The 18468-nt window shown below is 43.9% G+C and overlaps 1 protein-coding gene across 1 annotated transcript in view; it reads right to left on the bottom strand.

Moving 5' to 3' along the window:
* AGK (acylglycerol kinase) overlaps positions 1-18468 on the bottom strand; it is a 56227-nt gene that overhangs the window by 30171 nt on the left and 7588 nt on the right. The window contains exons 3-5 of the mRNA XM_018563945.1: positions 13861-13900; positions 11616-11695; positions 8602-8677 (exon numbers count right to left, since the gene is read on the bottom strand). Coding sequence (XP_018419447.1) covers positions 8602-8677; positions 11616-11695; positions 13861-13900 — 196 coding nt within the window. The remainder of the gene's footprint in view (positions 1-8601; positions 8678-11615; positions 11696-13860; positions 13901-18468) is intronic.

The following is an 18468-nucleotide window of genomic DNA, read 5'->3' as shown; positions in this document are numbered from 1 at the left end:
GGGAGGGAGAAGATGAGAACCCGTATCAGGTGTTTATCACTGTGGCCCATTTGACCACACCCTGATATAAAGGGGTTTTCACCAGAACAATAAGTAGGCAAAATCTCCCTTATGGTAACACCATGAACAGGAAATGAGGGGAAATCTTCACAGTCAGTGGACAAACAACATCAACCTGAGCCCCAACTATATCCAAAACTTAAAGTAGGTATAAACCTTAACTGGATGACATTTCATTTGGTAAAGCATGTGCATCATAAACAACCATGTTTTTATTTTAGAAAAATAGGTTATGGTAACCTCTTTCAAGTCTGTCCCACTTGTTTAGTTTCACTCCAGACCTCTACAATCCAAAATTCTTCAGAAATCATTGATGGAACCAGCATATCGTTTAGAGTCCCTGACTAGTTATTATGGGAACAAGATCAATTCGGTCTCTGGACAGACCAACTAGTCTGTCAATGAGGCCCAGGTTGTCCCTGGCCTGGTGGTTTAGGAATCTGCCTCTGCAGTCGGGGAAGTCCAGCCTTCTCATCTTTTGGAGGGTCCCCACTATAAACGAGCTGGACAGGAGACCTGGGTACCCTGTCGGTGCATGGGACTCGAACTCCCAAGTTTCAGAATTTTCTTCTGTGGAAGAAACACTCTTCCCATGTCTTTCCATGTCCAGAGCCCCTTGCATTGCCTCAGCACTTGCCCTGTCTCTTGTTAACTTACTTAGTAAGTAGGCCTGTCGGGAAGAGCATCAAGAGCTAACACAATTACTTAGATGGCTGGGCACCTTTATTTCCCGTTCCTGACGGTTTTGTTGCAGAAGAAGTTAATGCTGTGGGACTAAGAGCTGATGTCATCTGTTGGATGGAGTTGTGCACGTGCTCCACATTCTCTTCACCATACAGTGAGAAGAAAGCATCTCTCCACTGCTGCTCCTGCTTTCAAAGGCCATGCAAAACCCTGATCTCCATTCTCTTCCTGCTAGCCCACCTACAGTTACCTTGGTCAACACTGGTCACCCGACCTTCACCTGCTACCAACTGTCCGTGTTTTGTAAGCGCTCTTGGCAACTGCTATTTCTGGTAGATTAAAAGCCAGCATTTGAAAAAATACAATCTAGCCAACAGGCCCTGTCCCCCTTTTCCATTTTAAGTCAGAGAAATATGAGGCAGACTAGAGCCATTAGTGCCTTAGTGGTGAGACAAGTTGTTTTACATGCTGGTTTGTGAGTGTGCCATGATGCCTTTCTACTGTTCTACTGTTTAAAGCCCATTTCGTGTGCACCTTACTGTATAACTGGTAACAAATTGTTGAGTGCGTTTGTCGTTTGTTTTGCTTTACCGATTTGGTGCAGCGACGCATGGGGTTTCTCAGCTGCCAATGGGATGTGCGGGATCCCTTGTGTGTTTCTGTACCTTTAAGGAGGTGGGGCGTCCTCCTGACAGGCCTGCACCCAATTTGATATCTTCTGCCCCATGTGCTCCAAGATGGAGACTCTCATAGTTTAGAGTTAGGACTGCACTATAAGAGGTGCCTTGGCGCGGCAGTGCGGCTTACACATCCTCTGCAGAAGACGTGTATCCAAACCTCTGTCATTGTCCTTAGTGGTGAGACAAGTTGTTTTACATGCTAGTTTGTGAGTGTGCCATGATGCCTTTCTACTGTTAGACTAGAGCCATTGTCTTCACGCTTACACTGTGTCTTCAGCGAGTCTTTCTGAACGCTGTCACCGCTATTTTTACATCATAATCAAGAATCTGCTGGCTGAAAATAGCTTGACGGCAATTAACGGGCGCCGTGATAATTACTGCTCCTTGCTCTGACCTGTCACAGCATTTCAAGAAGACGATGCAATGATGACATGCAAGGACACCTGTATACTGCAATGAACGAGAGCCTGGAAACAAACTCAGTAGCTCAATAGTGATCATTTGAAAACCACCCTTTCTGACGAGTGTTCCCAGTGCTCCATAACTCTTGGTGAGAGCAAGGGGTGATAGTTTCACACTCACCCATCTGCTAAACAAAAAAAATGGGTGCGTCATGGGGGTGCAGTGAAACATGAAACAATGGACAAATATGAATGTTTAAAATGCTTCATTATTTTACCTATGCAGAGCAAAATGAAACTTTGCTCCCCCCATCCACAGCAGCAATACTTACCTTTCCTTCATCCCTCCTGCTGTCCTGTTCAGCTGCTGGGGCATAGAAAAGAAAGCCCTGTGTCAAATCCAAGCTGCCTGGCATTTACACCAGCGTAAGTACTCCTTCCACACCACCATGTATAAAGGTGCCCATACACTGCTCGATTCTCATTCGAGAATCGCGGGAAATCCCACAATCGTACGAGAATCGAGCAGTGTGAACGAAGACGTGCAACCGTTTCTACTGTACGGTCGCACGTCTTTTGTCTAAGGAGCACGCTAGAAAACCAGCCAAAAATCGTATAATTTTCGGCTGGTTTGAGCGGTGCTCGGGACAAATGCCGAACGGGCCGGTGTGCGCATGCGCACACTGCCCGTTCAGCATTGCGGTCATCGGAAACCCGCCCCTCAGGGGGGCGGGCTTGCGATGATCTTGAGTACAATCTGCCTGTCCAAGATGGGCAGATCGTACGTTTTTTAAATTACTTTACAACCATCGCAAGCCCTTGCGATGGTTGTAAAGTGTATGGCCACCTTAACAGTGCTTGGCCAAGCCACCTGCTTACCTAAATCCAGAAGTACTGGTTATTGTCATGTGGTCCCAGCTGCTAAATGGAGCAGCCTGGGAACAAAGTAAAGAAGGTGGTGGTGGTATTGGGGGGCAGGTTTAAGGTACCCTTTTGCTTTGCCCTGCAAGGCAAAGAAAATAGTCCCTTTCAGCCTTCCCTGCAGCCCACTGCTGCGTTTTGTGTTTGATGCAATTTAAAGGATAAAAGCTCCAAATTCTAAAATACTGCATTCCCAGAACTCTTTGGCAGTGAGCTATAACTTTCAATTAATGCACGCCAGTTGATGTTGACTGCTGATTTTACAAGATGTGGGTACAGTATGATTGATAACAAGTGCATGTGATTGTGTCAATTGCTCTTTACTGCTTACAGAGATTCCCCAACATGTTTGTTTAATTTAGGACAGATTAAAGAAAGGTTAAGAAGGGTTTTGTTTTTTTATTTCGATCTGTATGGCCACAGGATAGATATCCCCTCACCTTCTGCCCACAGCGATACCATGTCACACTCACAGTGTCAACACGACAGGAAGGAAGGTGGAGCCATGACACCCTGGGCTCAAAGGAAGTGGGTTGAATGATGCTGAGCGTCATTCAACTCAGCAAACCAGTGTTAATTTCGTCAGCTAAAAATTTTCATGATAGTTTTCGTCAGCTCAATGTTTTCATTGAGGAAAAAACTTAATAAAAGCTAAGTTAATCGGACTAAAACTATGATGAATATACATAGCAATTTTCTTCCCGGCGATTTAGTTGTCAAAACTAGACTAAAACAATTCAGATGACTAAAATACGACTAAAACTAAAATGCCATTTTAGTTTTAGTCATATTTTAGTCATCTGAATTGTTTTAGTTTAAGGGCCGGTTCACACCATCTCTAGTGTGTTCCAGCAAGGTTAGTGGACGGAACGCACTGGATCGCAAAGTGGATCCCTGTGTTTTTTGGGGGCGTGGCAGTGCTATCCAAGTCAATGATGTTTAAAAATGTTAGCATCCTGCAGAATCAGCTTGTCCCCTGAGCACTGGTCCTGATGTGTGGTCACACTTTCCTTTGCTTGATGAAGATACCATATTCGGTTCTGAAACATTGCATCTATATGTGATACCATGCTTATCTGACCTTATCTGGGAAGATAAAGTGGATCCTGGTGTGCTGGCGGCTTATCCTTCTACATGTTGATCTGCACGGTGCCATCCACTGCTACTTCAGCACCCGTTAAAGTATTGTGAACCGGATTCCAGTAAGGAGTGCGATGGGACAATTTCTGATCGACAAACACACAGGCACAGTAAGGCAAGGCACTCCCCTGCTCCCTATTTCCCACTTTCCCCTTCTCCAAGCTAGTTGATGGACAGCTGCTGGAGACTGCTCTGTCCCTTGTGATCTTGTACTGGACAGGAAGTTCCTGGAAGCAGAGCAAAGAAAGTTGGAGCGGTTCGGAAACATGATGACTGTAATTTCTTGGGCAAAAATCTAAAGAAATACTTTGCTGGGCCATGTGTATTTGTTTGATCTGGATTCATTTTTGAAAAATAAAGAGTTTAATATTACTTTACAATGAATCTCTTCCTTGCAATAGAAGAATGTTTATACACACCTGTCTCACCGCCAGTTCCTAGAAACAGGACATAGGGGCCAGTGAATCGAACCACAGCGTGTGTGTAAGGGGTATGTGAAGATTTTTTGGACAGATGTAGCTCTCCAACAGAGGAGTCCAGGTACAGGCGAGTATAAACTTTCTTCTATTGCCGTCACTTTTTAAAAGTGACAAAGGTGCTAAAAGCTAAACTCCAGGCAGATATAAAAAAACACAAATGTAGCTGCATTCATTAATTCATAATTGAGTCTGTTTTTATTTATTACAAGCAGTGTAGGTACCTGAATTTGACTTGGTATCGGCAGTCCCTGTAAAGCACAGCTTAAAGCTGCTTTGATTGGTACAACACGCAACTGAAATTGTACTTACACGAAAGCCAATGATCGCAAGCATAAAAGAAACGATAAAATATAAAATCCCCAGCAGGGGAAGTCTGAGGGGATCTCCAAATCAGCGTCCTCTGCTCCCGTGAGTTTAAAATGGTCTACGCGTTTCAGGGGCACGCCCCCTTCATCAGTGTAAGTACAATTTCAGTTGCGTGTTGTACCAATCAAATAAACTTTTACACTATGGAGGCGCTCTGTTTTCCTTTTGTTTCCCAGATCGATGGTCTTTTTTGACCGGTGGGAGCTGCCTCTATGGTGTACTAATGAACTTCACAGCCGGATTTCTCTGCAAACCGGGGGCGCCGGTATTGTCGTTTTCACAGCTTAAAGCTGTTCATACACCTATAGATTATCTGCAGATTTTCTATGGTCAGATGGAAAAAGTGCAACAGATTCCTCCGCTAAGCTAAACTGCGTAGATGGAGGAAGCTCCCACTGGACCAAGCTTCAGTATCTTGCTAGTTGGCCCCGCTGGCTCTCAAAATACCTGAACAATCTGATTGGGTTCAGGCATTATTCAGGTATTTTGAGAGCCAGCGGGGCCGACTAGCAAGATAATGCTAGTCGGCCCCGTCCACACAGTTTAGCGTAGATGGAGGAATCTGTTGCACGTTTTACATCTGACCAGAGAAAATCTGAAGATAATCTATAGGTGTACGGCCAGCTTAAGACTGGGAGAGGGACATCAAGCACAAGGAGCCAATCAGCTGTCCTGCAGTGCTCAAGTGCTAACAAGAGATATGCTGAAAGAACAAGGAGTAGAGTCACAGGGAGATGAGTCTGCTGCTTCTCCCTTAACTGTCCAGTAACAGGGTAGGGGAGGTACAAGGCTTGTAAGTGTCACTTAACTGCAACAGAGAAAATCGTGTCTTCCTCCCTGCCAGACAGGGTTGTGCTGTGCGGCAGAGTCATTTAAATCTTTATTTGCCTTAAGGTCCCCACACACCTTGCAATAATCGTATGATAATCGCGGGAAATCCCGCGATCGTACGATTATCGTAAGGTGTGTGGAAGACGTGCGACCTCTACAACTGTAAGGTCGCACGACTTTTAACTTACGAACATGTTCGAAAAACCGCCGAGCATCGTACAATGTTCGGCGGGTGTGTAGCATGTTCGTACTATAAAAGCCGGACGGGCCGGTGTGCGCAAGCGCACACTGCCCGTTCGGTAAGCCCCCCCCTCAGGGGGGGGAGGGGGGGGGCGGCTTGCGATCATCGCAAGTACGATCTGCCTGTCCAAGATAGGCAGATCGTACGTTTTTTTAAGTACCTTACAACCAAAAGTCTTGCGATGTTTGTAAGGTGTGTGCCCAGCATTACATTCAGCTTTGGCCCCTGAAAGAGGTCTGGTGGTCATGTGTAATTACTGACACATGGTCCCACTGATCAGCATACTATGAAGCAGGCTAGACACGGTTAAACATGCCCATTCTCTTCCCACTCTGCAGCCTTCTCTGCTTAACATTCACAGCAGCCGCACAGAAAGCATCTTCTAATTTTGGAGGGGGGAGGCTGCTCCAAACTGCTCTAATTAATCCGCAACACTTGATTGCATTTTCAATTCCACCTCCTCTCCCAGCCTTCATCTTGCAATTTTCTTTGGTGACTTGAAAAGCGAAGTCCGTAGATGCTGCAGTGACCTACAAAAAGGCTGGCAATCAAGGGGGCTTAAGCAAAAAAAAAATACGTACCCAGGTGAGGGTCGGCACTACTGAACACAAAAGACACTTGGCGCTGCAATTTTAATCCTTTTTAAAGCATCAGCTGTTTGAAAGGATTCGCACAGCTTATTATCAAGTGCTTAAAGCTGAAGTTTAATCTGCTTATATTTAGCTGTCCCCGGTTCCTTCATCCCCCTTCACCCCCTTTTTAACATGCTAATGAAATTTTAATAAAACCTGTTTTAATTATATACCCTGTTTAGACCGAATGGCATCATCACTGGATCTCTGTGCTTTTCTATGCAATTCAGGCAGATCCAGGCTGCTAAAATACCTGAACAGTGACTGCCGCTGACAGTCACTGTTCAGCCGCAAATTTATGGCCCATCCCCGCTGGCAAAAGACTATTAAGTAATTGACTTTTGATGAGCTGGCAGGGCCACCCACTGAAAAAATGCCATCTGAATCCTGTAATTTGGCCAAAATTCCGTAGATTAAAAGGAAAAAACAGGGATGCCAAGTTCTATGCCCAGGTTGCATATGAAGACCTCCTGGAGAGGCAGCGAGCCTTGACAGGAAAAGGCAGATAAGAATTCTTAGCACTTCCTCACTACCACTTGGACACTGTTTGCATGGTTGTAAGGAAAAGATATCTGAATTTTTGAATGTTATATCAGTCATGGCTGGCCATAGGACGAAATGGAAATTAAAAATAAACTACATAAAGGCTTTTAGAGCAATTATGTACCGTATGTTACATAAAAAAATATTTTTCCTTCAAGGCCTTCTTTTCAATTTTTGGCATGCTAAGGAATAGAATTGAATAAACAGCTGTTTTTTTCTATATGCTATTCAAGAAGTTGAAATGAATGACTGCGGGCATCATATACGAGTTTCCCTCTTTACATATAAATATGGAAATAGTTCCCCGCAGCATTCCCGTGAGCGGCTCAGGAAAACATATAAATCTGCTGGTTACTGGTCTGTGAATGCTCACAGACCAGTAATTCATCCGAATGGAAATTACTTTTATGGTTTCAAAACTCAAAATCTGCCAGAGAGAAGAGCTGATCGAGGACAGACATAACCATTAGACTACAGGCATGTTAAAGTGACACTGAACTCAGAAATGAAATCTTAAAAATGCATTCAAGTCCCTTAACTATTAACAAAAATGTATCTTATTTGTGTATCACTCGGCTGTAGATCCTCAAATCATCTCTGAATTCATACTGACACTGTCCTTCCTTCTGGAGGGGGGCTACTTTTCTTCCCCAAGGTCCCATGCATTTTTAAGATTTAAAGTGACAATAAACCCTCAGATTTTTTAACATAAAACAATACTGTAATGTGTGCCTTACTGTAATCCATGGTAGTTTCCCTTCTCTTTGCTGCTCTTCCTTTTAAATCTGTATCTGTTCTCATGCTGGGCAGAACTTCGGTTTTGCAGCAGACTGCCTTGTCTCTGAAATGGCTACATGGTGTCTGTGTGTAGGTTTGCAACCTGAGCCAGCACTACAGGAAGAGGCAGTCAGCTGCAAAGGGAAGTTCTCCCCAAGCATGAGAAGACATGAGGATTTAAAAGGAAGAGCTGCAAAGAGAAGGGAAACTACCATGGATTACAGTAAGGCACACATTACAGTATTGGTTTATGTTAAAAAATCTGAGGGTTTAATGTCACTTTAACTCCCGAGTTTAGTGTCATTTAAAGGTTCAGATAACAATTGCAAATGGATAACTGATGTAAAATGAATCTTTTTTCTCACTATGGCTTCCATCAGTTGAAAAGATTTACACAGTACGGCCATAAGTATGTGGACAGCCCTCCAAATTATTGAGTTCGGGTGTTTACAGTGAACAAAGACATGATAGACAACTGTGCACTTCCAACCTTGTGGAGCTGATCAGTCAGTGTGAAGCTGGCGTTTTGCACAGGAGCACGGTCATGCTGTAGCAAAAAACGCCTTCCCCAAGCTGTTGTCACAAGGCTGGAGGTGTACAATTGTCTAAAATGTCTTAGTACGCTGTAACAATAACAATTCCCTTCACTGAAAACACCTGTACTCAATCGTTTGGATGGTCATCCACATACTTATGACCATCAAGGTAAGCGTGATAGTCAGATTTCTATTTTGTCCATATCGTGCATTTCTCCCAAGTCATGCTTCTTATAAGCTGTTCATGAGACATACAAAAAGCATAAAAACATTATTACACATCTATTTACTAAATAAAATCAAAACTTGCCTTGACTATGGTGACATCTACTCCAGCGAGATGAAGAATCGGGGCTGCATTCTTCTCAAACAGAGTCCTGGCCTTTCTAATGAAGAATATGTATATCAGTCAGTGCCCGAAAAATACAGTGCACAGTCAGAGGTAAGACTGAATAGTAAAGTGTGTCTAAAGTCAAAACATTTGTATTTGTGATAGACTCAAGCAGTGCTGAATCCCCTGTCAGATTTTTATTGCAGTCAGTGGAGGATTCACCCTCTCTAACTATCCTGGTGATCACTGTCACTATGACATGGGATGTAATGGGAAATCCAAACTTTTGCAGCAGTCAACAGAACAGGAGGTGAGAAGAAATGTTTCAATGGGGGCACCTGATCTGGGAACAACTATCTTAGGGCTAGTTCACACCAGCCCCACTTCTTTCCGGCCCGATTCCGTGCCGGAATGCACTGGATCGCATCCTGGCTGGCTCACTTTGTTTTGGGGCGGGAGGGGGCGTGGCGGTGCAATGAAGTCAATGGCACAGCAGCCACGGCATACAGCTGCAGTGCGATCGCACGCACTGGAACCTATGGCACATCAATGCCTGCGTTCCGGTCCAGCGCGGTCAGAAAAAATTGTGCATGCAGCAATTGTTCTGACTGCATCGGACCAGAATGCAGGCACTGATGTGCCATGCGTTCCGATGCGGTTGATTGCACTGCGGCCGAAGGGCGTGTCTGCGGGACTTCAATGCACCGCCACGCCCCCTCTGGGGGCTGATGTAAACTAGCCCTAAAAGAGTTTCACCTTACTTTGGAGAGATTTACCCTAACTCCCTGTTACATCACCCATATCAGGGAGTTAAAGGGTTATTAAACCCTCAGGTGTTTTTGCATATATCTACTGCTAGCTGTTTCTACAGTTTCTAATGGCAGTGCAGTGTACATCTTAACCTATAACTGATTACCAATTGTGTCTCATTCTTTGAAGCAGGGATGGCTACTAATATGCAGATTACCTGGCCTCCTGAACCAACCACCTAGAATAATTTGTGGCTTGTCCCCTCCATGCATTGATGCTAAGCACGCATTACTGGAGGCTCTCAAAGGTGGCATCACTCCTCTTTTGCTATGCAGCACAGCAGAGGGTAGTAAATCTCAAATTTCATGTATTACTTGAAGGGTATGTAAACCCTAACAATTAACTTCTCTCACTCTCTTTCTTTTGGTCTGTTAAATATACCACTGAAAGCATTTTGTTATATCTTTTTGAGAACTGCTTCCGATCTGATAATCTCCTGTGCTATCTGCCTGTGGCACAATGCTATCATTTATCATTGCTCCTCCACTCTCACTCATAGACAGGATGAGAGGGTGTTCCGTAGTCCTGTCCTAGTGTGACAACGCTGCTCCTCCATAGATTCAGTGCAGCGAGTTGTCACCCTAGGACAGAAGAGTGTTACTGGCAGGATCATCAGGTGAAAATAAAGGAAAAGAAACACTGAAAGATATATTTATGGACTGAAAAGCTGCAAAATATTACAATTTTGTTCTAGGGTTTAGAAATGCTTTAACAACTCTTTTGGCAGATCTAAAAAAATATGTGTTTCAGCCTTCCAATTGCTTGCCGAAGCTTTCTTTGTCCATAATCATGGCTCTTAAATCACGGTGCCCCAAAAAGAGTGTTTGAAATAATGACCAAAATGTACATCTTTATGTAAAGAACTGAGAGTGGCGGTCCTGAGAGCGGGAACGCTGACTCATTCTCTGGCTGTGATTATGGATCAATCCATAATCAATGTAGGATATTCTTCAAATCTGCCTGCCAGCAAGGAACGATCAGCAGGACGCAAATCGATTGAACTAATGCTTTAAAGGTGATTGCGTTTTCTAATTACACAGATCGATTACACAGACGATGCTTGACCTGCTTTGTGGGTCTGCCCGCTTATAAACCAGCGAGGAAGTGTTTATTCCAGTCTAGTTGCTGCACTCCCTGTTGGGTAATGCTCTGCATTTACTGACACTGTGCATTCGATGCTGGATATGAGAATAGGAAGACATGCAGGTCACTCTCAAACCACATTCCCTGGTGCTTATAAGGCAGGAGGCTTGTAAATGCTACCACCATAGTTGCCTTTAGGATGCCTGCTTGGGGACCGAACACAACTATTGCACCCACAAACAAAGCTCATCTCTGAAGAAATGGTATCTGAATAATTGTCTGATGGACAAAGCGCAGTGACTTAAAGGAACATAGGGTCTGAGGTATTGGGGGGGGGCTGAATAGCATTGGTGAGAAGAGGATAGGGTCTGAAAGGTACTGAGGGGAACAATATGGGGGCTGAAGAGTCACTGGACGAACCGCGAACCGGCACTAAAGTGTGATTGGGGAGACAGCACTTAAAGGAGAACTATGGGGTTAAGGCTTTTCCCCATAGTTCTCCTTAGGGTAACGGGAGGACACAAACTAGCATCCTACCGTCACCCTAGGCTCAGTATACCGCGAGCTGCAGCTCGCGGTATACTGAGACGCCGCAGCTGAAGCGGATCCCGACAATTGTGCCGGGATCCGCCCAGCTGCGTGACTGACAGCTGGCTCTGCCTATCTAAAGGCAGAGCCAGCTGTACCCGCCCCCTCCCCGTCCGTTCAGCCAGTCAGCGCTGGCAGATTGAAGCGGGGAGGGGGGAATCCAGCCCCTCCCCTGTCACGGCAGAGAGCCGTGACTGGATCGAGAGGTGAGCGAACGCCAGTATGTGTTCGCTCACCTCCCGATTTACTGAGCCGACCTGTGACAGTCCTTTAAGGGTTGCAGAATCACTAGCATATTGTAGATGAGGAAACATGGCCTGGTGTGAAAGCATTAGGAGCCAAAACTGCAGCCAAAAGGGTGCGACTAAAGCTTTGGGGTATCACTTGGGTGGGACAGCATTACTATAAACCAGCAGATGACGCTCAACCACCTTGTGCCTACAGGGAGAATTATCATTCCATTTTTGCACATACACCACATACCCATTCTTACAGAACATTGGTTCCCTTACCCTTTGCAGGCTGCTGGATTTATGAATACTGTTGCTTTTTTCACTGCTGTGTTAGGATGTATCAGCTGGTTTCCAAAAACCTAATGGAGAGGAAGACTGGTAAGGTTAACATAATACACCGCCCCTCCCCCAACATATACATGTGGTATAGTCTTGTAACAACATACTCCACTAGTGAGTTGCTGAGAAAATACGCATCCAGGTTAGTCCAAAATCCCAGCCTGCAATTTCCTTCAGGTCTCTTATACAAAATAAGAGGTGCACCGAAATTCAAATTTCAAAACCGAAACGAAACTGAAATTTAAAAAAAAATGTCAGGCCGAAACCGAAAATGTTTTTTATTTTAACTTTTTACATTTTTTTAAAAATATTTTATTTATATTTATTTTTTATAAACTTTGTAATGTTTTATTTCTTAATTTTTTATTAAATATTTGTATTGTTTACTTTACTTTTAGGGGCTTCGGGGGAAATATTAGGGGTCTAAAACAGACTCCTGATATTTCCCTTTTAAAATAGAAAAAGAGCTTGAGTTCTCAAGCTCTTTTTCTGCAGCCCCTGTTATCAATGAACAGGAAACCTCTATACTGAGTGTTCCTGTTTATTCATAACATGACAACATGACAGTGTGTTTACTATAACCACAATCATGAATGAACAGGAGGTGATGTATATCACTTTCCATTCATTCATAATTGAGGATATAGTCAACATACTCTGTCCTCAATTATTTACAAACACTCAGCGATCACTGACCACTGAGTGTTTGTACCTCGCTCTCCTTCCTGACAGCTGTCACAGGAGGCTGAGCGAGCGGAGCTCATCCTCCTGTGACAGGGCTGTCTGTCTCCGCCCACACTGCTCTCCTCTGATCTGCGACAGGGGGCTGAGCAGTGTGGGAGGAGAGATGCCGGCCGCTCACAGCGCTCTCCTCCTGTAGTCCTCAGTCGTATGCAACAGTTCCTCTCCTCCCCGTTGGGACACAGAGCAGCGCCCAGCGGGGAGGAGAGAAATCACGGATGCGCCACTGTATCGGCCAGAAAATGGCACTTTCAGCATTATGCCAAAAGTGCCATTTTCGGCAGATATGCTTCGGCGGCCGATAGATCGGTGCATCCCTATACAAAATGCTATTATTTCCAATGTAAAATGCACTAAAAGCCTCATCGTTACTAAAAGATCCAAGCAGAAAGCTTACCTTACCCACTACGTTTGCGCACACGTTTTAGGCACAGTTTAAATGTACTCGCCCTTTAATTGGAACCGGCCCAGACCTCTCAACCCTAGAACAGTGATGTTTCCACTAAACTGTATGGACATGAGATACACATACTTGTTCCATATCAATGACTCACTATGCAGGGAAGCACGGAAAACAAACCCAGTGTTTCCAACTTTAACACTGATACCTTGACCAATCAGGATAAAGTGACAGTGTCTGCAGACCGCCCCTCCAGGCTATCTACTCATCCAATCATGCTTCTTTGTTGCCTTACTGCTGAATAAAAATGAGGCTGCTCTTGGTGTAAACCCAGCTTGCTGAGTTCACCCAAGCCCGCTCAAAACTGTGACCACCACCTCCCAACTCAATCAGTGGCAGCAGTTGCAGTGGGGGCAACCTCTGCCCCTTTGTGACGAATAGCTGCAGGGCGTGGAATTCACCTCTCCGCAACCAATTGAGTCAGGAGGAGGGGGTGGTAGTCACAGATTTAAACGGTCATGTGTTCACACCAAGCCCATCCTCGTCACTACTGCTGAACTATCCCGTCTAAGCTCTGGTGTGGGCTAGTGTCAGACCTTTGTTTAGCTTGCATAGAACTTTCTTGTGTTCATTCCACAATTCTGGTCGCGAACCGAATCAAACTAAGATCAGACCGCAATCTCGACTAGAGGAAGCAAGGACCATGTGTTAGAGCAGGGAGGATGGCTGCGGTTGTGTTCGTCAAACTGAATTGTTCGCGAACAGAACCGTTCGTTAACCGAGGTGTGTGTGTGTTTTTGCAGTGAAAAAGAAAACTGGTGCTGCCATGAAATGGCCAGTTGGCTGTACTAGCCTCCCAGGCCAAAAGTTCCCAGCCTTCCCCAGGAATAGGTCCCCTTTAACAAACCTTGCAGCACAGGGAAAATGGCAGAAAAGGTGTGTGAAGAGAAGGAAGGTTGTTATAAAGCTAAGCTGTACTGTCAAGGCACTGTAAATATGATAGAAACGGTCTTGAACAGAATTGTCAGAGGCAGCAAAACTTACCTGCGCTTCTTGGCAGGCTGCCCTCCTCAGCAAGTTATCACTGTCACAAGAAAACAAAATAGAAAGGGACAGAGGCAGAAAATTAGCGTTACATACAGATTTACGGATTTCATTAAGAACCTGACCGCAGTTCAATGAGATTCAAAAAACAAAAACTTGTGGATGCGGTTTGCCAGTCTATGGGACCAATAAAGATGCCTGCTGACGGAATACAGCGACTCAGAGAAACGGCAGCAAAAGTATAATGCTACTTTTAACAACCAATCAGATTGCTGCCTTTATGTGAATGTTTCACTGCCAGCCATAGATCACTTGTGACAATGCAGCTCCCAGCAATATTTCAATGGTTTCCATCGGGAACAAGGCGTATTTCAGAAGGCTGTTCAGTCGTAACAGAACAGGACAGCTAATAAATATTTACCAAGCGCATTATTGCGCTGAATGGCTTTATGGTGTCATAGCTGTCAAAAATTGTGGAATAATGAGTTACCATTTATATCCAGCCAAAGTTAATTTTTTAATGTTCTGGATGTAGGAAGTAGAACCCCTGCCAGGTTTCTTCTGCTATCCAGGGTTCTTTAAAGTGTATTTCCACTTTTGCAGTCAAATTTAGGTAAACCCCTCCATATGTTCGTTATGTGTTCCCATTCACACAGCATACTGAAAAATAACTTTTGCAAAAAATGTCTTACCTTTTAGATTAGGGCTGCAAATCATGATTTTTTTCATATTCGATTAGTTGGCCGATTATTTTTTTTGATTAATCGGATACAAAAATTAAATGAATACCATTCTTAATTTAAAATATAATACACAAATGCAGTGTTACAAACATAAAGTTTACTTCAGAATAAAACTGATGAGGACAAAGCAAAAGGAGCACCTCCATAGTGTAAAATTGATTTATTAAGGATAAAACACAGCTGAAAAGGTACTTACAAACCAGCTTGTATAAACGAGCAGAAAGCGATATAATCTTAGGCGACCATCTTTCTTCTGCTATCCAGGGTTCTTTAAAGTGTATTTCCACTTTTGCAGTCAAATTTAGGTAAACCCCTCCATATGTTCGTTATGTGTTCCCATTCACACAGCATACTGAAAAATAACTTTTGCAAAAAATGTCTTACCTTTTAGATTAGGGCTGCAAATCATGATTTTTTTCATATTCGATTAGTTGGCCGATTATTTTTTTTGATTAATCGGATACAAAAATTAAATGAATACCATTCTTAATTTAAAATATAATACACAAATGCAGTGTTACAAACATAAAGTTTACTTCAGAATAAAACTGATGAGGACAAAGCAAAAGGAGCACCTCCATAGTGTAAAATTGATTTATTAAGGATAAAACACAGCTGAAAAGGTACTTACAAACCAGCTTGTATAAACGAGCAGAAAGCGATATAATCTTAGGCGACCATCAAGATGAATACACAAAAAAAGGGTGAGGGAAAGGAAGTGCTGGTATTAAGCCGAAGCCATCTGCACGCTGACCCTCCAGTTGACGCGTTTCTGAGGACAAACCTCTTTTCATCAGAACCCCTCTGATGAAAAGAGGTTTGTCCTCAGAAACGCTTCGGCTTAGTACTAGCACTTCCTTTCCCTCACCCTTTTTTTGTGTATTCATCTTGATGGTCTCCTAAGATTATATCGCTTTCTGCTTGTTTATACAAGCTGGTTTGTAAGTACCTTTTTAGCTGTGTGTTTTATACTTAATAAATCCATTTTACACTATGGAGGCGCTCCTTTTGCTTTGTCCTCATCAGATTTTCGGTTTTCCTTGACTGTGAGGAGCTGCCCCCCTGTATATACCTTGGAAGACCATTTTCAGGAGCAGTTACTGTGTTTTGGCGCCTTGATTTTCACATATATTTTCAGAATAAAACTGCATGCACAATTTTTTGCAATCGCACTGCACTGGAACGTACAGCATTGCGGTACCCCGTGTTCCAGTGCGGACAGTTACAATGAGGGGGGGAAAGCGCTTTTGATGTGCCATTAAAATAAATTTCGTGTGCACCTTACTGTATAACTGGTAACAAATTGTTGAGTGCGTTTGTCGTTTGTTTTGCTTGACCATTAAAATAAATGACGCAGCTATGCACCTCCAGCAGCAGAATTTGTCAGGTCGAAATGGAAAATGACTTTTCCCACCTTTTGTAATTTTTTTTTTTATAACTGTATTGTAATCACATGGCGCTTGAAAAGTTTCAGCTACGGAATGACAGCTGCCAGTGGCAAGATTCCGCAGACGGCAGCTGAATGTAAATACAGCAGTTAGTGGGCGGGTGCAATAGCCAGCCTGCTATTGGCCATTTCAAATTGCAATAGCCAATAGCAGGCTGGCTATTGCACCCACCCACTGCTTACTGTACCCTCCTTCCAGCATGGAGGAGAGAGCTACAGGATCCAACCAACTAATCGATAATGAGAATAGTTGACAACCATTCTCATAATCAATTAATCGATCAGTTGGTTGCAGCCCTATTCTAGATGTTTTGTTAAATCAGGGAAGATGGCTGATTCCAGGTTTTTCTGAGCCCTTTCACAGTGGGACTGTCTTGGGACTGAAATTTGAGGATTGTGTTTATCTGATAAGCTTCATTACCATACAATAGACAAGTCACCTCTGAATGGACAAGACCCCTCACAGCCCCTCTTAACATTTAAAAGGGGTCGACGCAAGAAGACATTTTAACCCTTAAAACCCTAACCCAAGTAAAAGCGATCCAAACTCTAAGTAGCATTTTTAACCAGTTGACATCCGCGGTGTTAAACCCCCTTCCCATCCAGGCCATTTTTCAGTATTCAGCGCTGCGGTACTTTGACTGACATTTATTCCGTCATGCAGCGCTGTACTGAAATTAATTTTATACCATTTTTTAGGGACAGACAGAGCTTTCTTTTGGTGGTATTTAATCACCACTGGGGTTTTATTTTTTACTATATTAAGGAAAAATTACCGAAATTTAAAAAAAAAAAAAAACTGTTTCCCCTATATTAAATGATAAAACATTTTGGTAAAATATAAAAGATGGGGTCACGTCGGGTAAAAAGACACCAAACATGTCAAACCTTTAAATTGCGTGCGCATGCGAAACCTCAAAAAACTATAATACCCAAAATTGGCCATAGGCGACGCTTTAAAAGCTGTTACCGCTCATCAGTTTAGTGTTATCAGTGATTGATGGCCCTAAAATGATTGCTCTCACTGCGACGTTCGCGGCGATATGTAACGTGTGTAGCGCAATTGTCGTTTTTGCGCGCTGGTGCACCGGACGCGTATTTACGTTTATATCTGCGTAAACGTGGGGGTGGGGGGGAGTTAAACATTTTGTGGGGTTTTTTTTAACTTTTTTTATATGTGATGTGCGCGCCCGCAGAAAAAAAATGCCGTCTGGAGACGGCAACCCACCAATGCTGCAGTGGCGTCCGTTTTTTTACAACGGGCGGATGGCAAGTGGTTAAACATAAGGCACACATTACAGTATTGGTTTATGTTAAAAAATCTGAGGGTTTAATGTCTGCAACAAGCACACCTTGTCACCACAACAGTAAGTTAAGGGAATCCTTTCTAAAGGAGCCCTAAAAAGCAGTAAAAACCCAACAGAGGTTCTGATCCTTCCCCAATCTAAAACTAATCACAACCCAAAATCCATTTCTGAGCGATCTCAACAAGAATAAAAAATGTATAAGGCCAGTCAAGGGTTAAAGAAGTGTGTGTGGAGTTAATCGGCCAGCAGATTGCGTTGTTCTGCTGACAGTAAAAAAAAAAAAAATGTCAGCAATTCTGAATGAAGAGACCGGTGGAGTTTGTGTTTCTGCAGGTACTTCGTGATGAAATTACACAGCTGTCTCCAGCCAGCGGGAAGGAACCGCTACACACTTATTACTGCCTGCAAGCAACTCCGAGCCCCCTCTCCTCTCCTCAATCGATGACGACGGCTGCAAAGAGTGCTGGGGGTTATTTCATCTAGAATAGCTTTACCCTTCGATGCACATACACCGCCTGCTCACCGAAGGAAAGCACAGCCGAATCTGAATATAAGCCTGCAGAGGGAAGCCCGGAAGGAAACTGTCTTCAGATTGTGGGAAACAAATTAAAAAGTAAAAATGATTTTTTATGGAGGAAATGAAGACCCAATTCCAGCTGAGGGGTTGAATGATCTGCAACCTTCTTATTATGTCTCTGCCTCCCTCATGCGATGAAAGTGTTTCCGCCACCTCACCTGTTGAAGGTGACTCTGGCCCTGCTGTCACCACCTGTACAACAGCACTCAGACGGGAAGAAGGCTGGGCAGTACTAGCAGCCACAACAGGCAGTCTGTGTTCTTTTCTCTCAAACACTGGAATTTGGATGGGCACTCCTATGTCATCACGTACAATGCAGGACCACTGGCCACATCTCATCCTGACCATGTGGCTGCTGGTCCTGCACAGATGAGCCTGGGTTTGGTGGAATCCCAGTTTTGCCAAAGCCCGCTCAAAACTCTGACCACCACACCCGCCTCCTGGCCCAATAAGTGGTAGAGGTTGCAGTGGGGGCATTCCCAACCTCTTTGTGACATACAGCTCCAGGGAGTGGAATGCTTCTCTCCTTAACTG

Source organism: Nanorana parkeri, unplaced genomic scaffold (assembly GCF_000935625.1).
Source record: "Nanorana parkeri isolate BGI_ZX_2015 unplaced genomic scaffold, ASM93562v1 scaffold712, whole genome shotgun sequence".
NCBI lineage: Eukaryota > Metazoa > Chordata > Amphibia > Anura > Dicroglossidae > Nanorana > Nanorana parkeri.
This window is presented reverse-complemented; position numbering and strand designations above follow the sequence as displayed.